At 41.9% G+C, this 26462-nt stretch overlaps 1 protein-coding gene and 1 long non-coding RNA gene across 3 annotated transcripts in view; one reads left to right on the forward strand and one right to left on the reverse strand.

The window, feature by feature from the left end:
- Positions 1 to 1134, reverse strand: part of LOC133568685 (uncharacterized) — a 35989-nt gene extending 34855 nt beyond the window's left edge. The window contains exon 1 of one of the 2 annotated variants that reach the window (XR_009809648.1): positions 537 to 1134. This is a non-coding gene — a long non-coding RNA (uncharacterized LOC133568685). The remainder of the gene's footprint in view (positions 1 to 536) is intronic. The other variant, XR_009809647.1, reaches the window with a different exon arrangement.
- On the forward strand, positions 840 to 26143 carry LOC133568684 (Krueppel-like factor 6). Its single transcript, XM_061920771.1, has 4 exons — positions 840 to 1155; positions 9920 to 10481; positions 15118 to 15241; positions 20996 to 26143. The coding sequence occupies exons 1-4, from the start codon at positions 1054 to 1056 to the stop codon at positions 21045 to 21047; spliced, it is 840 nt and encodes a 279-aa protein (XP_061776755.1). The 5' UTR covers positions 840 to 1053; the 3' UTR covers positions 21048 to 26143.
- The last annotated feature ends 319 nt before the right edge of the window (positions 26144 to 26462 follow it).

Below are 26462 nucleotides of genomic sequence, written 5' to 3' on the forward strand. Positions count from 1 at the left end.
GTTACATGTAAACCAGTGTGGGTGGCACTGGGAGCAGGTGGGTAAAGTGTCTTGCCCAAGGACACAACGGCACTAACTAGGATGGCACAAGCGGGAATCGAACCCGCAACCCTCAAGTTGCTGGCACGGCCACTCTACCAACCGAGCTATGCCGCCCCGATGCGATAAGGTGGCGACTTGTCCAGGGTGTACCCTGCCTTCCGCCCGATTGTAGTTGAGATAGGCGCCAGCGCCCCCCGCGACCCCGAAAGGGAATAAGAAAATGGATGGATGGATGGACTCTTAGTTAATGGCTTACTGGTTGTTATAATAAGGCCATGCACAATAAGGGATTAGTAAGTACTTAATAATGACTAATTAAGAGCCAATATGTTACTAATTTGCATGATAATAAGCAACTAATTAATGCTGAACATGTGTTCCCCATACTAAAGCGTCACCGAATTAATATAGTTTACATAACATAGTCACTTAGATGATTTTACTACAACGAGCGCAGGAAGTGAGAGTTAGACAAAACGGCGGTGTCTCAGTACTTCTCACAGCCGGAGACGGGCGCCTGGTTTCGGCTTTCCTGTGCTCAGACTGCCGCCGCTCGGTGGAGGTTCGGCGGGGCTCTCTTCTCTCTCTCGCTTCCGGGTTGTGTTGCGCTTATATGGCGGCCTAAAAATAGCACCTCAGCGGTCCAATGAGCGACGGCAGTCGCTCCGCCGCTATAACCAATCAGGCGCGACCAGTGGCTCAGACTGAGTCCTCTCATTGGTCAGAGCTGTGGAGGTAGGCGGGCTCCTCATTCCTGCAATCTGATTGGTGGTCGCGGTCAAGCGGCGCATGTTCGTGTGTAGCGGGGAGTGTGTGCAAGAAGAGCAGGAAGGGGGGGACGAGGTTGAGTTCAGAGGAGCTGACAGACCGGAGCAGACCTCCTTCAGTCTTACTTCGGTCCTGCTTCTGGTCCTCGTATCGTGGGCTCGCCAAAACCACCATCGGCAGCGCGCACCGTGTCCGTTAAAAAAACAACAACAAAAAAACCCCGACGCTTGTCTCGCTGGTGAGATGGACGTCATTCCCATGTGCAGCATCTTCCAGGAGCTCCAAATCGTGCACGACACTGGATACTTTTCAGCGCTACCGTCCCTGGAGGAGTACTGGCAGCAGGTAAGGACCGAAGCGAAAAAAATAACAACAACAAAAAAACGCCAAACTATCCCGAGTGGGCTGTGCGTAATGTGCGCGCGCATGCCAAACTTTTTATTTTTGTATTTATTTTTTTTTTTTACCGTAAGTCCGTGTGTGCGCGCGGGCGCGTTGTAACTTCGCATGCTTGGACCTGTCATGCGCGCACGCGCCTGCTGTCAACGTAATGCGCGTGCGCGCCACAGTTCACAGCCGGCGCGTGCACGCGAGGCAGCGAGTGAGGAGACACTTTTTGGATCCGACGGAAAGTTTCAAATGTAGTTGTTCAAAGTGGACGGACGGACAATTACCTCGGGAGTTGAGTAGGCGGGTATTGTTTATTATGTTGCATATTTAAAAATGCGCGGATACCTCAACTTGTTGTTTGCCAAGATTCACTATGCTGTACAGCAAGGGTGTCCAAAGTGCGGCCCGGGGGCCATTGCGGCCCGCAGCTAATTCTTTAGTGGCCCGCCACACATTCTGGAAATGCTATTGCAAAAATAAAAAAATTAACACTAAAAAAAAAGTAGAATGAGGTGAAATCTAACGGGGAAAAGTTGCAACGTTGACACAAAGCTGCCATGCAGGCTGTTTGTTTTTTTTATTTTGCTCTTAGTGCCAATGCTAAAAAAAAAAAAGTTAAAACATTTTGTTTTATAATGAATTATTGACCTATTTAAGGCTCCAATTACTTCAAATATTTCACTTTATAATGTGTTATGTGGAAAATATGTGCATATACTGTGTGGTTGCCATATAAAAACGGTTTTCTTTGACAAAAGAACATAAAACAAACAAAACAATAGTTCAAACGTAAAATCGACAGATATATCTGAAGTTGATCGCTTAACTTAAGTGTTGAAAGTAAAACAAATAATCATACAAATGTATCACTTTATGAGTGGGGGACCTTTTGGATCCCAAAGATATTTAGTGGGATTTTATTTATTTTTTCACTGTGATTACTCAGAAATAATAATGCATTTAAATCAATGGTGTCCTGCATTATTGATCTTTTTAGGGCTCCAATTACTTCAGATCAAACATTGCTTTCTGAATGTTTTGGGCAATGGGGGAAATACTGCATATTTCAGTTGTACTATAAAAAACAAAGTTGTCTTTGACTGAAAAGGCATAAAACCTTTTTTTTTTTTTTTTTACTTTATATCAACCTGAAGTTGATATAGAGATTTACTGTAAGCGTTACATAAAACATTCAAATAATAATTTGACTTATTTTTAACATGTTAATGACGGAGACCCTCTTTGGTCCCTGGGAGTCCTAAAGGTAAAATAAAAAAATAATCCATATATTTTGTTATGGTTTGAAAATTAAAAATATCAAAACGGCCCCCACATGGTTTAATTTTTCCGTGTGTGGCCCTCAGTGGAAAAAGTTTGGACACCCCTGCTGTACAGTCTGCAAAATTCAATGCAAATATTTTGGAAAAAATAAAAAAATAGTGGAGTGACGGCCAATTTAAAGCATCCCTGCAAACGATCCCCCCACCCACTCCCCCCAATCTCCCAGTGATGCTCACTGTCCCCGCCTCCAGAGTCAAAAGTTGCTGGTCATTCCAGAAACATCCCCAGCACACATGGCATGGATTCCACCGAGACGTGCACGCGGGAATGCGGCTGCAAACGCCACTAATGAGTCACGTGACTTGCGGAGGTGGAATTTGGCTGGACTGACAATAGCAGCAGCAGCAAGCAAGCAAGCAAGCTCGCCTTCCGAAAGCCCACACGCGTCCCAAAGTGGATCTTGCAGTATTCATACTAAAGCTTTTTATGGAACCGCCCCCCTCCAGTTCCGTGAACCAGACCTCCCCGCCTCTGTGGTCCCGGGCGTGTTATGTTATTTCTAGCCGGGCCTCCAAATGCATTATTAAATCCACATTATGCTGAATAATTGATGCGGCTAAAAGATCTACAAGCACTTCACCAAACCAACGGAGGGGTGGGGGGGGTTGTAGCGTATGTAAATTTCATGACTTATCCCTGACAGACTCACTCATGTACGTGAAGGCACCGGGGAGGAAAACATGGAGTCTGCCTGGTTGGACCTCGGAGGACACAAACACAATGTTCCTCATGAAGGATGTTGTGTCTTGTCTGGAGGAACCTTGGGATGGCGGCGTGCAGCCTGCTAACACACATGGATAACCATGTGGTAAATAGCAACTTTTCCCCAGCGATATATACAAAGTAAAGGACGGAGGCCACTTTGATACATTTTTCTCCATTAAAGGCCTACGGAAATGAGATTTTCTTATTTAAACGGGGATAGCAGGTCCATTCTATGTGTCATACTTGATCATTTCGCGATATTGCCATATTTTTGCTGAAAGGATTTAGTAGAGAACATCAACGATAAATTTCGCAACTTTTGGTCGCTAATAAAAAAGCCTTGCCTTTACCGGAAGTAGCAGACGATGTGCGCGTGACGTCACGGGTTGTAGGGCTCCTCACATCCTCACATTGTTTACAATCATAGCCAGCAGCAGCCAGAGCTATTCGGACCGAGAAAGCGACAATTTCCCCATTATTTGAGTGAGGCTGAAAGATTATTGGATGAAGAAGTTTAGAGTTAAGGACTAGGAAAAAAAAAAAAGTGATTGCAGTGGGAGCGATTCAGATGTTTTTAGACACATTTACTAGGATAATTCTGGGAAATCCCTTATATGACTTTTGGGTTGCGAGTGTTTTAGTGAGTTGAATAGTACCTGAAAGTCGGAAGGGTGTGGCCACGGGTGTGTTGACGCCAGAGTCTCTGAGGGAAGTCACGGCAGCTGCGGGAGGTTTCTGGCTCCGCTGATTTCCGGTAAGAGCCGACTTATTACCACAATTTTCTCACCGAAAACTGCCGGTTGACATGTAGTCGGGATCCATGTTCGCTTGACTGCTCTGATCCATAGTAAAGCTTCACCTCCGGTAATTTTAAACAAGGAACCACCGTGTGTTTGTGTGGCTAAAGGCTAAAAGCTTTCCACCTCCATCTTTCTACTTTGACTTCTCAAATATTAATTGAACAAATTGCAAAAGATTCAGCAACACAGATGTCCAGAATACTGTGTAATTATGCGATTAAAGCAGACTACTTATAGCTTGGATCGGGCTGGAAAATAATGTCCGCTACAAATGCAGGCGTCATCATACCGCGACGTTTTCAACACGACACTTTGCGGGAAATTTAAAATTGCAATTTAGTAAACTAAAAAGGCCGTATTGGCATGTGTTGCAATGTTAATATTTCATCATTGATATATAAACTATCAGACTGCGTGGTCAGTAGTAGTGGGTTTCAGTAGGCCTTTAAAGAGATTCAAATCATATGATACATGCTATCGCAACAAATACGGGCCCCGAGGCGCACTTTGGACATCCATGTGTTCAACGTTATTACTGCATGAAAAAAATCATGCAGTACATTCGTAAAGATGTCAACTTTCCAAATCAATCGAGCGATGAATTCGATACATCAATATATATCTGGGGCAGCACGGTGGGACAGGGGTTAGTGCACGTGCCTCACAATACGAAGTTCCTGAGTAGTCCTGAGTTCAATCCGGGGCTCGGGATCTTTCTGTGTGGAGTTTGCATGTTCTCCCCGCAGTACTCCGGCTTCCTCCCACCTCCAAAGACATGCACCTGAGGATAGGTTGATTGGCAACACTAAGTGAAGTGAAGTGAATTATATTTTATATAGCGCTTTTTCTCTAGTGACTCAAAGCGCTTTACATAGTGAAACCCAATATCTAATTCGTACATTTAAACCAGTGTGGGTGGCACTGGGAGCAGGTGGGTAAAGTGTCTTGCCCAAGGACACAACGGCAGCGACTAGGATGGCGGAAGCGGGGATCGAACCTGCAACCCTCAAGTTGCTGGCAAGGCCGCTCTACCAACCGAGCTATATAATTGGCCCTTGTGTGTGAATGTTGTCTGTCTATCTGTGTTGGCTCTGCGATGAGGTGGCGACTTGACCATGGTGTACACCACCTTACAGCTGATTGTAGCTGAGATAGGCTCCAGCACCCCCCGAAACCCCAAAGGGAATAAGCGGTAGAAAAAGGACGGATGGATTGAGGGGTTTGAATCCCTGCTAAATTGGCAACGCTCGGCCCTCCTGCAACGTATTCTTACTCTCTGGCAGACCGCTATACCCGTTAGCCCTATTATGTTGTGTATTTGTGGCCAGCTCCCACAAATACACAGAGGGACAAGCAGTAGAAAATGGATGTATGGAGAATATAACTAAGCAGTGAGATTGAAAACATCGTGACTATCCCTATTAAAAACAAACATGTGACTAAATTCCCATCAGTAATTATTCGTAAAAACATGATATATCTATTCCTCAATTCATGTATGCCTACTATTATTCATATTTAATATATATATATATCAAAATGTTGTCTGTTGGAGTGGAAGTCTGGAACAGACCTCATGTTGGGCTTCTTCTGACATCAAACTAGTAAAGATTGAACCAACATCACCTCTGCTGGCGGTAACCAAGTACTGCACTCCATTTGAGCTCCATTGCCTCTGTTAATTAATCGATTAACAAATAATTTAAATCATATACATGCTAGTAGTTTACCCCGGCAGGCTTGATTATTTTTAACTAATAGGTCAATAGGTTTTTTCCTGTCTCATACTAACAATGGTACAATTATATTGTTAGTGTACAGGAGTTGTTTTTGTTTTTGTTTGTATGGTATTGTTCTTGTATTACATTATTTATGTTAAATGTAGAATGAGTGAGAGAGGTTGAGATATTATAAGCATTTGCTTCAGCCAACCCCTTTTCAAGCCTTGCATAAATGTCTCTGCCAAAATGTAAAAAAAAAAAAAAAAAAATGTGTCGCCGTACCGTGCAGGTTTGAAATAAATACTTAAATTCAATTCAGTAGCGCAAAGATGTGGTAGTGGAGGCAGATGGTTTTATCCGGCCCGCGGGATGAGTTCGCTAAGTATAACAATTAACCTGAATTTTTTGAATGAAAGAAACTGCTTTTCTAAATGTGTCCACTGGATGTCGCAATAGCCATTCTTTGTATCTTTGTAGACGATGATGCATATGTACAAAATAAACCACTTGGTGTTAGTACATCAGTCGAGGAAAATTATCAAACTACATGAATAACATCCTGTAATTTGATTTTGATATCATTGTTTTATCTTGATAGATTGCAAATCAACACCAATTAATGACTGATGAACATTATAACAGATAGTATTCAGAAAATATCATTAACGAAAAATAAAGATAAATAAATAAATAAATGGGTTGTATTTGTATAGCGCTTTTCTACCTTCAAGGTACTCAAAGCGCTTTGACACTACTTCCACATTTACCCATTCACACACACATTCACACACTGATGGAGGGAGCTGCCATGCAAGGCGCCAACCAGCACCCATCAGGAGCAAGGGTGAAGTGTCTTGCTCAAGGACACAACGGACGTGACGAGGTTGGTTCTAGGTGGGATTTGAACCAGTGACCCTCGGGTTGCGCACGGCCACCCTCCCTCTGCGCCACGCCGTCCCCAAGATAGAATACTATTAACTGCAACGGTATAGCTCGGTTGGTAGAGTGGCCGTGCCAGCAACTTGAGGGTTGCAGGTTCGATTCCCGCTTCTGCCATCCTAGTCACTGCCGTTGTGTCCTTGGGCAAGACACTTTACCCACCTGCTCCCAGTGCCACCCACACTGGTTTGAATGTAACTTAGATATTGGGTTTCACTATGTAAAGCGCTTTGAGTCACTTGAGAAAAAGCGCTATATAAATATAATTCACTTCACTTCACATGTAAGTGTACAAAAAAAAACAACAACATTATCCCTCCATCCATTTTCTACCAGTTATTCCCTTTGGGGTTTCTGGGGGCGCTGGTGCCTATCTCAGCTACAATTGGGCGGAAGGCGGGGTACGACCTGGACAAGTCGCCAACAACATTATGATTTGTACAATTTCAGAATGTGCTTGTTTTTTTTTTTGAAACAAAGAAAACAATCTGAAGTTGTCTTTATTTTTAAGTTATCGTGCCGTGATATTCAATCAATCAATCAATGTTTATTTATATAGCCCTAAATCACAAATGCCTCAAAGGACTGTACAAACCATTACGACTCCCAGCCCGGCTCACTTGGGAGTAGCTTTTTCTCCATGTGGCCCCCCCCCCCATCTAAAATGAGTTTAACACCCCTGGTCTATACAATCAAACAATAGCAGTCCAGCACATATATGCTTGGACACTGTTAGTGGCACGTACATTCAAATAATTATTTAAAGTAAGTATTCAGTGAACAGGGCTTCACGGTGGCAGAGGGGTTAGTGCGTCTGCCTCACAATACGAAGTTCCTGCAGTCCTGGGTTCAAATCCAGGCTCGGGATCTTTCTGTGTGGAGTTTGCATGTTCTCCCCGTGAATGCGTGGGTTCCCTCCGGGTACTCCGGCTCCCTCCCACTTCCAAAGACATGCACCTGGGGATAGGTTGATTGGCAACACTAAAATTGGCCCTAGTGTGTGAATGTGAGTGTGAATGTTGTCTGTCTATCTGTGTTGGCCCTGCGATGAGGTAGCGACTTGTCCAGGGTGTACCCTGCCTTCCGCCCGATTGTAGCTGAGATAGGCGCCAGCGCCCCCCGCGACCCCGAAAGGGAATAAGCGGTAGAAAATGGATGGATGGATGGATTCAGTGAACAAACTGGTGTGTGTGTGTGTGATGAGACACTTTGAAGTGAAGTGAAGTGAATGATATTTATATAGCGCTTTTTCTCTAGTGACTCAAAGCGCTTAGCATAGTGAAACCCAATATTTAAGTTACATTTAAACCAGTGTGGGTGGCACTGGGAGCAGGTGGGTCAAGTGTCTTGCCCAAGGACACAACGGCAGTGACTAGGACGGCGGAAGCGGGGATTGAACCTGCAACCCTCAAGTTGCTGGCACGGCCGCTCTACCAACCAAGCTATACCGACAGCATGTACTACAAAAGATGCACCTTTTACAGTCACTTATGATGTTATAACAGCACTATTGTTGACATAAATTACAGTGCTTCTCAAATATTTTCTGTTACGCCCCCCCCCAGGAAGAAGAAAATATATTTTGCTCCCCCCCCCCACACACACACTCCAACATGACTAAAAATAGTATATTTTGTCGATAAATTTGTTATGACAATACCTCTGCATAACATTGTAAGCTTATCAAAAATCAAGGAAACAACACACCAGAGTTTCCTCGTTCCCCACTGCGGTTACAGTCAAGCCATGTGTGACTTACGCTGATCATATTCTGGTACAGCAAAAAAAGCATGTTCCCCGAGGGTAACCCCCCCCCGACATTGCACCGTGCCCCCCTCCACCCCTAGGGGTGCCCGCCCCACGGTTTGAGAAAAACTGGCATAAAATAAGAAAATATCCACCACTTACCGCAACGTGTTTTCTCTAGTTTGAAGTGGAGTTTTTGTGGGGGGGGGGGGGTTCCTAGTTTGTAAGTCATCAGTGAGGAGCTGTCACTTTTTTCCATGTGTGGTTTGAGCGCGGTCGTGTGACTTCCAGGCTCCTTTAGATTGGTGGAATGGAGTCACATGTCACCCGTGCCTACGTTGGATTGGTGAAACCTTCTGGAACAGTGGTTGTCAACCTTTAATCAGTGATGTACCCCCTGTGAACATTTATTTAATTCAAGTACCCCCTAATCAGAGCAAAGCATTTTTGGTTGAAAAAAAGAAACAAAGTCAAAATACAGCACTATGTCATCAGTGCAAAATATTGCTCATTTGTAGTGGTCTGTCTTGAACTATTTGGAAAAAAGATATAAAAATAACTTCAAACTTGTTGAAAAATAAACAAGTGATTCAATTATAAATAAAGATTTCTACACAAAGAAGTAATCATCAACTTAAAGTACCCTCTTTGGGGATTGTAACAGAGATCCATCTGGGTTCATCAAATTAATTCAAATTATTTCTTAGCAAAAAAATAAATCTTTAACATCAATATTTATGGAACATGTCCACAAAAAATCCAGCTTTCAACACTGAATTTTGCACGGTTGTATTTTATTTCACAGTTTATGAACTTACATTCATATTTTGTTGAAGTGTTATTCAATAAATATACTTCTATAGGATATTTGAATTGTTGCTATTTTTAGAATATTTAAAAAAAAATCTCACGTACTTGAGAACCACTGTACTGGAAAAAGTCTAAATGAGGCAACTGAAGGCATATTCAGTAATCAAAATATTATAAATAAATATAATGATATAAGTAAATGTACCAAATGGTAAATGAGTTATACTTGTATAGCGCTTTTCTACCTTTTTTTAAGGAACTCAAAGCGCTTTGACACTCTTTCCACATTCACCCATTCACACACTGATGGCGGGAGCTGCCATCCAAGGCACTAACCAGGACCCATCAGGAGCAAGGGTGAAGGTGTTTAAGGACGCAACGGACATGACTAGGATGGTAGAAGGTGGGGATTGAACCTGGAACCCTCAGGTTGCTGGCACAGCTACTATTCCAACTGCGCCACGCCGTCCCAATCAGCAGTCAGAATTCAATTTAATGTAACGGAATGAAAGTAGTGTTTCTTCTTCACCAAAATACTAAAGTCAAAGTTAAAACGACACTGACAAAAACATTTTTTTTACTTAAGTAAAAATGAACATGTTGCTACACACCTGCAGACAACATAAGTGACCTCCATGTTTTGTTTTGGTTGTGTAGACATGTTTGGAGCTGGAGCGCTACCTCCAGAGCGAGCCGTACGTGTCGGCGTCCGAGCTGAAGTTTGAGAGTCAGGAGGACTTATGGAGCAAGCTGATGTTGGCGTGCGGCGACAAGAACGCCGACCCCAAGCTCATCAAGGAAGAGGACGACCCCCAGCACCTGGACGTGGGCTGCTTCCATTCGGACGCCAGCAGCGAGGCGTCGGACAGCTCCGAGGAGCTCTCCCCGGCCCTCGACTTCCCCTCCGGCTCCTTGGCGGACATTCTCGGCGACGGCGCCGACGACCTCAGCGCCGTCGTCATCGGCACGCCGCCGTCCTCGCCCGAGCTGGTCAAGGAGGGCTCGGCGGGCCAGACGTGGGCCGGCGTACAGACTGTGCTGCACGCCGTCGGGAAAGGCGTAACGGGCGGCGGCGGTGCCGGCGCGGAGAGGGCGGTACTCGCCAGCGGGGAGGCGTCGCCTGACGGAAGGAGGCGTGTCCACAGGTGTCTGTTCAATGGCTGCAGGAAGGTGTACACCAAGAGCTCCCACCTGAAGGCACACCAGCGTACACACACAGGTACACACTCACTTTTGTGCCTTTTCTTGAATGCTGGCTTAAAGGCCTACTGAAATGAGATTTTCTTATTTAAACGGGGATAGCAGGTCCATTCTATGTGTCATACTTGATCATTTCCCGATATTGCCACATTTTTGCTGAAAGGATTTAGTAGAGAACATCCACGATAAAGTTCGCAACTGTCGGTGTTAAGAGAAAAGCCCTGCCTCTACCGGAAGTAGCAGACAATGACGTCGCAAGTGTGGGGGCTCCTCACATCTTCACATTGTTTTTAATGGGAGCCTCCAACAAAAAGTGCTATTCGGACCGAGAAAACAACAATTTCCCCATTAATTTGAGCGAGGATGAAAGATTCGTGTTTGAGGATATTGATTGCGACAGACTAGAAAAAAAAAAACGCAAATGTATTTGGACGGATTCCGATGTTTTTAAACACATTTACTATGATAATTCTGGGAAATCCCTTATCTTTCTATTGTGTTGCTAGTGTTTTAGTGAGTTGAATAGTACCTGATAGTCGGAGGGGTGTCTTGACGCCAATGTCTCAGGGGAGTCGATGGCAGCTATGGACGGCACAAGCTCAGCTTTTCTCCTGTAAGAAGCGACTTTTAACCATAATTTTCTCACCGAAACCTGCTGGTTGACCTTTGGTTGGGATCCATGTTCGCTTGACCGCTCTGATCCATAATAAATTTTCACCTCCGGGAATTTTAAACAAGTAATCACCGTGTGTTTGTGTGGCTAAAGGCTAAAGCGTCCCAACTCCATCTTTCTATTGTGACTTCTCCAATATTAATTGAACAAATTGCAAAAGATTCAGCAACACAGATGTCCAAAATACTGTGTAATTATGTGATTAAAGCAGACAACATTTAGCTGTGTGTGTGCGTAGCGCTCATACTTCCTAAAAACCTGTGACGTCTTGCATACACGTCATCATTACACAACGTTTTCAAGACGAAACTCCCGGGAAATTTAAAATTGTAATTTAGTAAACTAAACCGGCCGCATTGGCATGTGTTGCAATGTTAATATTTCATCATTGATATATAAATTATCAGACTGTGTGGTGGGTAGTAGTGGGTTTCAGTAGGCCTTTAAAGTAGAATATACAAATATTTCAACAAGCTTCCTAAAGATTGGAGGTAGAAAAACAACACGGACCTCCCCATCCCCCTAAAATGCTACCACATACTTGGAATATCTCCCAGAGGGAATGCCGTCGTCGCCTGTGACCTCATCACAGGCGACGACGGTGATGAGGTCACAGGCGACTTGATGATTTCGCGATATTGCCATATTTTTTCTGAAAGGATTTAGTAGAGAACATCAACGATAAATTTCGCAACTTTTGGTCGCTAATAAAAAAGCCTTGCCTTTACCGGAAGTAGCAGACGATGTGCGCGTGACGTCACGGGTTGTAGGGCTCCTCACATCCTCACATTGTTTACAATCATAGCCAGCAGCAGCCAGAGCTATTCGGACCGAGAAAGCGACAATTTCCCCATTATTTGAGTGAGGCTGAAAGATTATTGGATGAAGAAGTTTAGAGTTAAGGACTAGGAAAAAAAAAAAGTGATTGCAGTGGGAGCGATTCAGATGTTTTTAGACACATTTACTAGGATAATTCTGGGAAATCCCTTATATGCCTATTGGGTTGCGAGTGTTTTAGTGAGTTGAATAGTACCTGAAAGTCGGAAGGGTGTGGCCACGGGTGTGTTGACGCCAGAGTCTCTGAGGGAAGTCACGGCAGCTGCAGGAGGTTTCTGGCTCCGCTGATTTCCGGTAAGAGCCGACTTATTACCACAATTTTCTCACCGAAAACTGCCGGTTGACATGTAGTCGGGATCCATGTTCGCTTGACTGCTCTGATCCATAGTAAAGCTTCACCTCCGGTAATTTTAAACAAGGAACCACCGTGTGTTTGTGTGGCTAAAGGCTAAAAGCTTTCCACCTCCATCTTTCTACTTTGACTTCTCAAATATTAATTGAACAAATTGCAAAAGATTCAGCAACACAGATGTCCAGAATACTGTGTAATTATGCGATTAAAGCAGACTACTTATAGCTTGGATCGGGCTGGAAAATAATGTCCGCTACAACCGGTGACGTGAAATGCACACGTCATCATACCGCAACGTTTTCAACACGACACTTTGCGGGAAATTTAAAATTGCAATTTAGTAAACTAAAAAGGCCGTATTGGCATGTGTTGCAATGTTAATATTTCATCATTGATATATAAACTATCAGACTGCGTGGTGGGTAGTAGTGGGTTTCAGTAGGCCTTTAAAGTAGAATATACAAATATTTCAACAAGCTTCCTAAAGATCGGAGGTAGAAAAACAACACGGACCTCCCCATCCCCCTAAAATGCTACCACATACTTGGAATATCTCCCAGAGGGAATGCCGTCGTCGCCTGTGACCTCATCACACAGGAACGTGACATGATGTCATGAGGGGGAGGAGTCAGTTCTTTACAGGCAGACAAGAGCATGTGTGCCCTGCAAACACGGCTAACGTTTCATCCTGGGAACGCTGTACACGGAGGGGAAAAAAAAAAAAAAAAGGAAATCTGGCATTTGTCTCGGTTCAAATGTGAGCAGTTTCCCTCGTCACCTCCGACCCCTGCCAAGCTGTTTACAGCCGCGCAGCACATTAGCGGTGGAAGTGGCATTCCTAGCATCCTTCCCAGCCATGAGAGGCCCCCACACACTATTAATGGGAAACACACACACACACACACACACACACACACACACACGCACACATACGTTACATAAGCTGGTGGCTTGTTTTCCTCCTTCAGCTTGCATAGTCAGAACATCGTCTTTACACGACGAACAGCAGTGAAACAAAGAAGAAGATTCCTCTATTGGATGAAAGCCTTCACAGAAACTAACCTAAAACATTATTGCTTTATTTTCTATTTTAAAAAAATATTCACGGTGGCAGAGGGGTTAGTGCGTCTGCCTCACAACAAAACTCCTGCAGTTCTGGGTTCAAATCCAGGCTCGGGATCTTTCTGTGTGGAGTTTGCATGTTCTCCCCGTAAATGCGTGGGTTCCCTCCGGGTACTCCGGCTTCCTCCCACTTCCAAAGACATGCACCTGGGGATAGGTTGATTGGCAACACTAAATTGGCCCTAGTGTGTGAATGTGAGTGTGAATGTTGTCTGTCTATCTGTGTTGGCCCTGCGATGAGGTGGCGACTTGTCCAGGGTGTACCCCGCCTTCCGCCCGATTGTAGCTGAGATAGGCGTCAGCGCCCCCCGCGACCCCAAAAGGGAATAAGCGGTAGAAAATGGATGGATGGATGGATATCAAAATCTTGCTGCTTTATTTATTTATTGGACTAAAAGGAAGGTAAAAAAACAATTACACTGAAAATAAACATTTTTGTTTTAATTTAATTAAAATTATTATTATTATTCATCCATTTTCTACCGCTTGTCCCTCTCGGGGTATTATGAATATTATTCTTGTATTGTTATTATTTAAGAATTTTAGATTTTATTAGTAAAAATGAAAAAAAAACCATTACAAAAATAAACATTGCTTAATTTTGTATGAAAAAAATAACATTCCTAAATGTATTATCAGAAATGTAAAACATATTTGCTTTATTATTTAGTAACAATAATTCAATATGAATATTATCCAATATTTTTATATTTAAATAAAACAAACATTATAACAGGATTTCCACAGAAGTGGAGGAAACATGCAATTGTCAACCAAGTTTTCTTTTGATCATTTAAAGAAAACTTAAAGCATGAAAAAATGTGTGAAGTAAACCGTCTTGCTTTACAATAATCAAACATATAGAAATGTATTTTCAGAAATGTTGAATCAAACGATCCTTGCTTTATTGTTTTGTACAATTTTTAAAAAAGCTAACTCTGTTGAAATGAAAAGTTTTAACACAGATGTGAAGGCAACATGTGTGAAATCAAAAAAGTTTTATTTTGCAAATTATTTGCTTGCTAAAAAAAATGCACAATATTAAATACAAATGTACACTAAAACCTACCAATATGCACAATTCATGTATTCTTGCATTTATTAACGCATCCTACAATGTTTTTGTCAGTTGTTTAATTTGTATTTATTAATTTATCTTGATTCTCTATTTATTTCAAATTATTTTATACACACGTTTTACTTTTTAAATTTCTACTTATCCATTTTTTTTCCATTTGACTAAATATTGTATATTTAAATACACAATTTATTTTTTCATCATTACCGCCCAATTTTTCCTCACAATTGCTTATTTATTTGTCATTTTTTTCACCTTTTAACATTTATTTTTCAATTTAATTAAGGTTGTTTTTTTATTTTATTTTGATCTTTCTGTCATTGCTTGCATTATTTATTGTTAGACATTCTCTCCTATTGTCTGTCCTTATTTTAAAAATTTTGAAACAAAAAACACTTTTTAATGACGAAATAAACATTTATCAATTATTGTGTCAACATGTCATGATTTGATTAAATTATCAGTAATTGCTGAGTCATGCGGGATTCAGAAAGTCTTATTCTTCCCTCATGTTAAATTGTGCAATCATGTCACGTTCTAGATTGGGACCGCCATGAATGTCTTTCTGAAGTGTTTTTGTCTTTTTGTGCCAGGTGAAAAGCCGTACAGGTGCTCGTGGGAAGGCTGCGAGTGGCGTTTTGCGCGAAGCGACGAGCTGACGCGTCACTTCAGGAAGCACACCGGCGCCAAGCCCTTCAAATGCAGCCACTGCGACAGGTCAGATGCCATCTTCGTCTGCCGCCTTTAAAAAGCCTACCTGACTTGACTCACTTGAGTTAATTTGCATGAGTCGTTTGGATGCAAACTGCTGACGGCGTTCATGACTTCCAAAGTTTCATGTTTTGCGTCGATGAGACAGAAAGGAGCTGTGGTGATGGATGTATGGCTGACACCCAAGGTCAAGGAGTTGAATGAAAATAAAGTTTCTCATTGTATTGTTTGAATCCACACGAGGGCATAAGAAGAGTTTTAGTGCTCATAAAGACTTTTTCAACCACAGACCTGGGCAAATTAAGGCCTGGGGGCCACATGCGGCCCGTTAAGCTTTTCAATCTGGCCGGCCGGACATTCCCAAATAATTTTTCTAGATCTTTAAGATGGAAAGTGTTGCTTCCATTATGATGTGCAGTCATGTTTTCTAATGACCGTAAGTCTTGAACTATACAAAGTATCTCAATGTTTGGAATCTGTCCTTATGGATGATATGCCAGTTACTATGGTAATCTACTTAGTTACTATGGTAATCTACGTCACAGCAGTTCAGACGAGGCACCAAGCAGTGTGGTCGGGAAGCGTTTCCACAGACGCGGAAGGAGCTTTTCACAACAAAGTTCTAAAGCTTAGTGATAACAGATTGTAGCTGGGTTTATTTTGTACCCTTTGCGTTCATATTTCACTGTTTGTTGCATTTTTTTTGCGTTTCACTTGATTGTAAAATATGTCGATCGAAAGGGTGTGGCACATTTATATTTGGTCAATATTCAGTGTTTTATCGTTCATAGAAAAAAATTAAATTCCATTGTTTTTAACGTTTTTAGCATTCAATCAGATATTATTGTGAAGTTTTGTATAAATGATAAATAAATAAATGGGTTGTATTTGTAAAGCGCTTTTCTACCTTCAAGGTACTCAAAGCGCTTTGACACTACTTCCACATTTACCCATTCACACACACATTCACACACTGATGGAGGGAGCTGCCATACAAGGCGCCAACCAGCACCCATCAGGAGCAAGGGTGAAGTGTCTTGCTCAGGACACAACGGACGTGACGAGGTTGGTTCTAGGTGGGATTTGAACCAGTGACCCTCGGGTTGCGCACGGCCACTCTCCCACTGCGCCACGCCGTCCCTTTTAAGTGTCCCTAAAAGATAAGTGTCCCTAAAAAGATATACCGGCCCCCAGAAAAAAAAAATTCTCTAAATGTGGCCCCTAAGTCAAAATAATTGCCCAGGCCTGGCTTAGAAGGTGTCTCGGATATAAACAAAACTTATAAAATAACACAAGAAGTACACAATCATTAACGGAATTTTGTAAATGCAGGGTTTCCCCCAGATTGCCACTATACCGGTATACAGGACAGGCCAAAAGTTTGGACACACCTTCTCATTTCCATGTGTTTTCTTTATTTTCATGATTATTTACATTGTAGATAGTCACTGAAGGCATTAAAACTATGATATCTGTGAAAGTGAAAACCCTTTCAGGTGACTACCTCCTGAAGCTCATTGAGAGAATGCCAACAGTGTGCAAAACAGTAATCAGAGCAAAGGTTGGCTATTTTGAAGGAGAAAGAATATGAAACATGTTTTCATCTTTAATTTCATCTTTTTGTGTACATAACAGCACATGTGTTCATTCCTAGTTGTGATGCCTACAGTGACAATCTACAATGAAAATAAAGAAAACCCATTGAATGAGAAGGTGTGTCCAAACTTTTGGTCGGTACTGTATATGTCGGTCGGGGCGTCTCCAATGAAGCAAACATGCATATTTTTGAAATGTGGGAGGAAGCCACAGTACCCGGAGAAAAGCCCACACACACACGGGACAACATGCACACTCCATACACACATTTTTGGCAGTAGTAATGTCAAAATTAGAGTAGCTTACGCAGGCTTGAACAAGAAATGTGTTTCATTACCTTGCAATTCCTTTCTCTTCAACTTTACCATTGTCAAGTGCCAACTTCATTCCAAGGCGGATCAGGTGTGCGGCCAGCTGTAGCGATTATGCTGACAGGCGATGCAGATGCACGTTTTTGTTTTTGTTTTTTAAATAATGCATAGAGAAACATCCATCCATCCATCCATTTCTACCGCTTATTCCCTTTCGGGGTCGCGGGGGGGCGCTGGCGCCTATCTCAGCTACAATCGGGCGGAAGGCAGGGTACACCCTGGACAAGTCGCCACCTCATCGCAGAGCCAACACAGATAGACAGACAACACTCACACTCACATTCACACACTAGGGCCAATTTAGTGTTGCCAATCAACCTATCCCCAGGTGCATGTTTTTGGAAGTGGGAGGAAGCCGGAGTACCCGGAGGGAACCCACGCATTCACGGGGAGAACATGCAAACTCCACACAGAAAGATCCCGAGCCTGGATTTGAACCCAGGACTGCAGGAACTCCGTATTGTGAGGCAGGCGCACCAACCCCTCTGCCACCGTGAAGCCCCCATATAGAGAAACATATTTTTTTCTTTTAAATGTCTATTTTTGGTGTGGGATTTTATCAAATAAATTAAGACGGCCGTCTTAACGGTTGGAACACAGACCTGTGGATGTGTTGAAGGTGTGCTGGAAAATGCGGAACGGAGCGTAGGGAGCAGCAGAAGAGTGGAATGTATTATTTAAATTGGTGCGTTGGAAAACACGGACCAGATTTTTTTTTAAAACTGGATCTGGATCGGCATTTTCCCCATGCCTTGCCGATACCCATTTTTTGGCAAATATCGGCATCCGATCCGATCCCAATATTGGATCGGGACAACCTTACTCTGGAGCGATTTATAATCCGAAAGATACAGTACTTGTTACTTGACCAAAACATTAATTAAATTACTAACTGAATTATTCTTAAATGAATGTAATTAATTACTATGGAAAGTAATTAACACGTTACTTCAAAAACATTTTTAATATCGGACATTTGCAGTTGATAGACGTTTCAAACAGAGCAGTGTGCGTGTGTCTGTGCTTTTAAAAGGCGGAGCCTGTTGCCAAGTGACGTGTGATGTCATCGAGGGTTTCAACAGAGCTGTGTTTGTTAGCTTTAGCAGTTAGCAGCGGCAGTCTGACGCCAGCTCTTTTTAATCTTTTCACCGGATTGCATGTGTTTCCATGTGCTGTCGTATCTTCATGTCAACAAACGGTGTATTGCTTGGATGGCGAGTTTGTCACTTCAACCATTGCTTTGTCGTTCATTTTTCCCATCGTGTACGTACGCACGTGTTGTCATCTGCTGTGTCACAGCGTGATGGCGCCTCTTCCTGTTTGATGTCGAGTTCATTTTAGTGCGGTGCTGCTTGTCGCTCTCACCAGTGAAAAGATATTCCTTGCATTGAACTTGCTGCACTTCAAACGCGGTCTTGCTGTTGACATAAAACCACATCAAAAGTAGCGTGCCACATTACATCAAGCTATCAAACAGACTTAAAAGTAATTAATCAAATCACTTGTTAACTAGTAAAAGCAACTGCGTTACTCGCTGTTATTACAAACACAAAGTACACAGTGTGCATAGTATACATAGTAAAGTGTACTTATAGGAGCATTTCATACGCATACATACTCACATACGTATATTGATTCATTAATACATACATACGCTCACACATTGGAACTTGCCCACATTCATAGGTACCAACGGTCCCACATAAATACACAAATACAGTACATACACACTCAGGGTACATACGGACGGATGGGAAGGTTGGGTGTAAGGAACAGTGTAATTTGGCCTGTCGCCTCCATCACGTCTCCATCTCATCGCTGCCTGGGGGGGCAATAGACTACAAACCGTGGTGAAGTAGGCCGGCTTCGTTGCGTGAAGTAGCCTACAATTTTTAAATTTTTGGTTGTGTTTTCTGCTCTGTATGCTGAATGGCAATATATGATATATATCTAGATTATTTTTTCCGTAAAGTTAAAACAAAACACAAAACAGTCCTAGTTACCTGAGATACCAAGTATATCATTATTTTGTCTTAGTAAGTCAATATTTACTAAGTCAAAATAATGACATACTTGGTATCCCAGGAAACTAGGACTGTTTTGTGTTTTGTTTTAACTTTACGGAAAAAATATCGAGTCAATATTTACTAAGTCAAAATAATGACTAAGTCAAATTAATGACTTACTGTAAATAAGCGTTTGAAAAAAAGAGTTGAGTGTGGGGTCCATGTTGACATATGCTGAATTTAATTTAGGCGGTGGCTCTTTGTTGTTAAGGCAGTCGCCTTAACAACAAAGCGCTGCGGGAAACCCTGCATCCACACACACATTCACTGTACAAACATACATATACACATACTGTACATATACATTTACTGTACAAACATACAGGTACTGTACATATACATTCACTGTACAAATATAGTACATATACACATACTGTACATATACATGCATTGTACAAACATATATATATACACATACTGTACATATACATTCACTGTACAAATATAGTACATATACACATACTGTACATATACATGCATTGTACAAACATATATATACACATACTGTACATATACATGCATTGTACAAACATATATATACACATACTGTACATATACATGCATTGTACAAACATATATATATACACATACTGTACATATACAAGCACATATGCATACATACACTCATGCATATAATCACGTTACATCAAACATATATTAATGTTGTTGCCCTAGGGCAGGGGTCGGCAACCCGCGGCTCCTGGGCCGCATGCGGCTCTTTGGCCACTCTGATGTGGCTGAGCTGCATAATCACCGGCCCCCCCGATTGTTTAGGGCGGGTTCCGGATTTTGGTGCCTCTCCCAGACATCACCCGGGGTTGTCACTCGGACTACAATATTGAGGGCGTGCCGTTCTGGCTTTACTTTTGACGTCCTCTGCAACGTGTCATCGCCCGCCTTTTCACCTAATTATGAGCGTGCCGGCCGGTCGCATGCATCTCGCTGCTTCTATTGTCACACCTACGAGATTGCAAGGCATATAGTCAACAGCCATACAGCTTACACTGAAGGTTGTGATATAAACAACTTTAACACTCTTACTAATATGCGCCACACTGTGAACCCACACCAAATAAGAATGACAAACACATTTCGGGAGAACATCCTCACAGTAACACAACATAAACACAACATAACAATTACCCACAATCCCATGCATCCATGACTCTTCCAGGCTATATTATACACCCCCGCACCCCCCACCTCAACCGACGCACGGAAGGGGGGTTTGGTGCTAGCGGGGTGTAAAATACGGTATTCATTATCAATAGTGCTATTGCTATCAGTATTTGTATTGCCCCATTTGTAGTGCAAACTAATGTTCATTGTCATTTCTGTATTATTAATATTTACTTCACTAACTTTATTTGCTATCACTTTTACCATCATAGTTGTACATATCGTATTTGCTGATGTTGTTTTGTTGTTGTTGTTGCTCTGTCTTATCCCCTTCTTGTCCCTGAAATTTCCCCCTCTGACTTCTCTCCGGCCATTTAATAAAGTCAGATACAAAAAAAAGAAAAGTAACTTACACTTCTCTTTTGTAAAGTAAATCTGCACAGCAAATATGGGCATCTACTGAACATCAATCGATTAGATTTGCCTGAGTAGCCGGACAGGTAAAAAAAAAAAAAAATAGAAGTATTATATTGGAGACACAAAAAGTATTTTTCTTTCAACAAGATGAATAAATATTAAAGTTTTACTTTTTTTTTGTTTTTTTGCAGGTGTTTTTCCCGCTCCGACCACCTGGCGCTGCACATGAAGCGCCACATCTAAGGCGGCGTTGGCGTGGAAGGCCCTGCGGGATGAATCGGGCGGATGTTTCCTGACCTGTGCGACAAAGGCGAGGCCGGGGGCGTCCCCCCCCTGCCCTTCGTGAGGGGGGGGGGGGATCATGGCGTTCCATTGAGTGGAAAAGCAGGAAGGAAGAGAAGAAGTCAAGGCAGGCTATCATTTGCACCGTGCTCAGTGCCTCGCTGTGGAGACGGCTCTTGAATGATGTAGTGAGGACGGGAAGAAACTCTTCTGTATGGCTTTTTTACCCCCCCACCCCCCACCCACCATGGAGGATTATGGGGGAGTTGTAGGTGTGTGGGGGGGGTGCGTGTGTTTGGACTGTGATGGATGCCTGCCATGGAGCGTGCATGCGGACGTGCGCGTGAATGCCGTCTATTGTCTGCGAATGAATGCAGAGAGAAAGCAGAGGTGAAAGGGGCTTGTTTGTTTGTTTGCAACGAAAAAAGTGTGCCCCCTGTGACCTGGAGGTGGAACTACAGCTCCTTGCTAATTTAGAAAAAGAACAACAAAAAAAAGAATGAGGCGAAAGGTGTTTTTTTTTTGTTTTTTTGTTTTTTTTTAAGTGCAGCTAATAAATGTGCAATGTATAACATAGCCTGTCTGAAAAGATACACACTATAAAGCTCATTTTGTCGTCCGCGCCGTGACGCAAACTACGTACACTCGCAGCGACGCCACTACCTTTTCTTGTTTTTTTAACTTGCTTGTTTGGCACGCGTTTCCATGACAACCACCGCTGCAAACGTCTGAGAACGACTGCGACGTCACAACTCGGCTGTAAATAGACGGGAGCTTGCACATGTAAGTCACACCAAACAACTCGCAATTCGATTCAAACTGATTCTCGCAATATATTATTCGGTATAAAACATTGTCAAACAGGTTACTGATTATTAAGAGTGCTGAGTAAGCACGAATATCAGCTAAAAAAACATGTTTTTATTAATTGAATAATCAATCCATCATTTTCAAGATTTGATTTTATTTTTTTTTTAAGCCATTAATAATTGTCAAGAATCGATAAAAAAAAAAAAAATTGGATTAAGAATCACGATTCCGGTGTAAGTATTTGAACGCATGTTTAAAAAACAAAGCATCACCTTCACAAAATAAGGCACTTAAGACAAATCTCCAAATGAAAAACAAATGTTCCTGTAGGCAAGAGTCGTCGCCGTCTTAACTCTCGGTGATGTATTTTTTCCTAATCTTTTTTTTTTTTTTTTTTTCTTTGGCAGCATGCTAACTACTACTCGTAGACTTGGTTACTTTGTACTACTTAGTACACGTTCTCACTGAGCATAATTGGCCTGTGAAATACTCAGTGTTTATATAGCATCCGTACAACTTTTTACATGGAAAATAATCAGAAGTGTCCTAACTTTTTCCACTAAAAGGCCATGTGCTGAAAAGCCCAAACATGCAGGGGCCATTTTTGATATTTTTTTATTTATTAGAAAAAAAATTTGAAAAAAAAAAGAATGTTTTTTTTTAAACATATTTTAAATATTTAAAGACAAAACTTTGTGTTTTAGGTGACAAAGTGCATTGTTATTCATGTCCAAATTAAGCTTCTTTTTTTTTGCTCTTTTTTTCCCCTACATTCTGAATGCCATACCGTTCTTTATTTTATTTCGACAATATGCCGACAAAACTTATGCTGTTGTCTGCCTCGTTTTAGGGCAAAAATTGATGGACTAAACCCGTGACAGAAGATCCCGTATTTATTCATCTGTGGGTGTTCTCATACTATCACCATAATTGATCAAAAATATGACCTAATTTTTACCATAGTCCTCATGATGACAGTTTTCTTTTCCGACATTTTTTTGTCGTAACGACTAAACCCGGGGTGTCAAACGTACGGCCCGCGGGCTTGATCCTGTAAAGACGTCAACTTTCCAAATCAATCGAGCGATGAATTCAATACATCAAAATATAACTGACCAGTGAGCATAAAAACGTTGTGACTATCCCTATTAAAAACAAACATTTGACGACATTCCCTTCAGTAATTACCCGTAAAAACATTACATACCTATTCCTCAATTCATGTATGCCTACTATTATATTCATATATATCAAAAGGTGGTCTGTTGGAGTGGAAGTCTGTAACTGACCTCATGTTGTGCTTCTTCTGACATCAAACTTGTAAAGACGGAACCAACAGTACTTAGTTGCAACCACTGGTTGCAACTAAGTACTTCACTCCATTTGAGCTCCATTGCCTTTGTTAATTAAAGTTAAAGTACCAATGATTGTCACACACACACTAGGTGTGGTGAAATTCGTCCTCTGCATTTGACCCATCCCCTTGATCACCCCCTGGGAGGTGAGGGGAGCGGTGAGCAGCAGCGGTGCCGCGCCCGGGAATCATTTTTGGTGATTTAACCCCCAATTCCAACCCTTGATGCTGAGTGCCAAGCAGGGAGGTAATGGGTCCCATTTTTAAAGTCTTTGGTAAGACTTGGCCGGGGTTTGAACTCACAACCTACTCGCCGGTGTTTGAACTCACAACCTACCGATCTCATTATTCGATTAACTAATAGTATAAATCAATATCGGGGCATATCATGTACATGTATCATATAAATGCATGTAGTTTACTTGATTATTTTCAACTAATAAGTCAATAGCGCAAACCTGTGGTAGTAGAGGCAGACGTGACCTATACCGGGTTTTATCCGGTCCGCGGGAAGAGTTTTTTAGTATAAAAAAATTAGCTGAAATTTTTGAAGGAAAGAAACTGCAGTTCTAAATGTGTCCCACTAGATGTCACAATAGCAATTATTTGTATCTCTGTAGATCATGGGTGTCAAACTCTGGCCCGCGGGCCAAATTTGGCCCACCGTGTAATTTCATTTGGCCCCTTGAGGCAATATCAAATTAACATTACAGCTGGCCCGCCATTTTTTACACTTGCCAACCCTCCCGATTTTTCTGGGAGATTCCCGGAGTTCAGTGCCGCTCCCGAAAATCTCCCGGGGCAACCATTCTCCCAAATTTCTCCCAATTTCCACTCGGACAACAATATTGGGGGCGTGCCTTAAAGGTACTGCCTTTGGCGTCCTCTACAACCTGTCGTCACGTTCGCTTTTCCACCATACAAACAGCGTGCCGGCCCAGTCACATAATATATGGGGCTTTTACACACACATAAGTGAATTCAAGGCATACTTGATCAACATCCATACAGGTCACACTGAGGGTGGCCATATAAACAACTTTAACACTGTTACAAATATGCGCCACACCGTGAACCCGTACCAAACAAGAATGACAAACACATTTTGGGAGAACATCCGCACCGTAACACAACATAAACGCAACAGAACAAATACCCAGAAACCCTTTCAGCACTAACTCATCCGTGACGCTACAATGTACGTTGATATTTACCTCAGAAGGCTGCAAATAGAAAAGAGGCATTCACTTTTATTTAAATTTTATTTGACATGCCATTGATATTTTTTAATTATTATTATTATTTTAAACTCGATTTTGCATGTAACTATAAAGTTATATAAGCCTTGCTTGTTCAATATTCAATTAAAAGGTTAATTTGCTCAACTTTGGCCCGCGGCTTTGTTCAGTTTTAAATTTTGGCCCACTCTGTATTTGAGTTTGACACCCCTGCTGTAGATGATGCTACATATGTACAAAAAAATAAATAAAGCACACTAGTCGAGGAAAATGAGCAAACTACATACATTTTGATATCATTTTTTTAATCATTATGAATTGCAAATTAACACTAATTCATGTCATTTATTCGGAAAGTATAAATGACGACAAACAAAGATAGAATACTATTAACCGCAACATGTAAGTGGAAAAAAAACAACAACATTATGATTCGTACATTTTCAGAATGTGCTTGTTCTATTTTTAAACAAAAGAAAACAATCCGACGTCTTTATTTTTAAGTTATCGTGCCGTGATTTTACCACTCAGGAGTAGATTTTTCCCCGTTTGACACCCCTGGACAGTAACGCACACCAAACGATTTTTTTATCGTGCAATTACATAATGACTCTCCGAAAATTGTATCACCGTTTACAGGCGGACCTTTTCATTCATAACGCATCATTGCTTGTAACACAAAAAATTTACGTCGCCAACTAGTGGCCCGGCATGCATACTACACTCCTCTTTTCATAGTTTTGTCAAAAGTCGGGCAAACCTTTTCCCATGTGAGAATGTCGTGCAAAAAACGGTCGATAGGAGAGGTTGGATGGAGGAGGAGTGGGTTCTTCAAGGCCCACCGAGCAGCTACCCTCATCTTGTGGAGGAAGACGTACGTCTGGGGAATACCACTTAACTTTCCTTGGCGAGTGTCCCTCATGGCGGCTTCTTTTTTTTTTTTTTTTTTAATTTGTTGTTTGTGTTGTAAATGCACTGTTGACCTTACTGATGCCTTACATAAGTGGCCTTGTCCTCTTCTACACACACACGGAATAGCTTTACGGCGTACATTTCCACCTCCCCCGTCACATTAAAATAACGACAATAATGACGTGTTTTGTAATGAGTTTTTTTTGTTTCTTGGAGTCAACGTTAAAGCAGGTTCACTACCGTGTAGTGAACGTCGTGGTGGTCGTCCCGCGCGGGGATTTATCAATAAGGTGTGAGTCAGCGTCTCGGCCGCCAGACGACAAGCTCGACGGGTTTAAAAGCGCCGACGCAAAGAACGCGGCGACAGGCCGCCTTCTTGTCACACAAGGAGGCCATTGTTTGCTTTTTTTTAATTTTATTATTTTATTTTTTTTTTTACACTAAGAGCTTTTATAACGAGGGCCTCCATTTTCAAAGGGGACCAAAAAAAACGTATGATGATGATAATAATAATAATAAAATTGCTTGTGTTTCATCTTTCGAATAAAAAGACTTAGAACTGTTCCGGAGGCTAGAATATTCTAGTTGTTTTTTTATTTTATTTTATTTTTTTATTTGCCATTTGACTTGTCTGTGTCAAACATGCCAGAAGCTTCCTTTCCTCTTTGTTGCCATAACGATGTGTGTCATTTATGTATGAATGTATTTTCTATGGGAAAGTCCATAAAGAAGCTTTTATTGGATCCATGTGACTCTTTTTTTCTTTCTTTCTTTTTTTCTGTGGTTCTCATGCGGCCGACGTCGGGCCAAAAGCAACAGGAAGTCTTTGTTTAATGGATGCTCACTCCCGCAGGCCAGTGAGCATTATTCCCTGCGGTGGTTAGCCGTCAGAACAGCGGCGTGGTGGCAGACAAACACGACAACTTATTATATACTTAAATGTAAGCTTTGTATTGACCAACATGTAGCTGCTAACTTGTAGCTATGTGAAGTTGCTAACATGTAGCTGCTAACTTGTAGCTATGTGAAGTTGCTAACATGTAGCTTTGTGAATTTGGTAAC

This window comes from Nerophis ophidion, linkage group LG14 (assembly GCF_033978795.1).
Source record: "Nerophis ophidion isolate RoL-2023_Sa linkage group LG14, RoL_Noph_v1.0, whole genome shotgun sequence".
Classification (NCBI taxonomy): Eukaryota; Metazoa; Chordata; class Actinopteri; order Syngnathiformes; family Syngnathidae; genus Nerophis; species Nerophis ophidion.

Excerpts from the sequence above, each read along its gene's own strand:
- LOC133568684 (XM_061920771.1), top strand. The coding sequence starts at position 1,054 with ATGGACGTCATTCCCATGTGCAGCATCTTCCAGGAGCTCCAAATCGTG. Across the intron at positions 10,482-15,117 it reads ACACCAGCGTACACACACAG|GTGAAAAGCCGTACAGGTGC; the intron begins GTACACACTCAC and ends TTTTTGTGCCAG. Across the intron at positions 15,242-20,995 it reads AAATGCAGCCACTGCGACAG|GTGTTTTTCCCGCTCCGACC; the intron begins GTCAGATGCCAT and ends GTTTTTTTGCAG.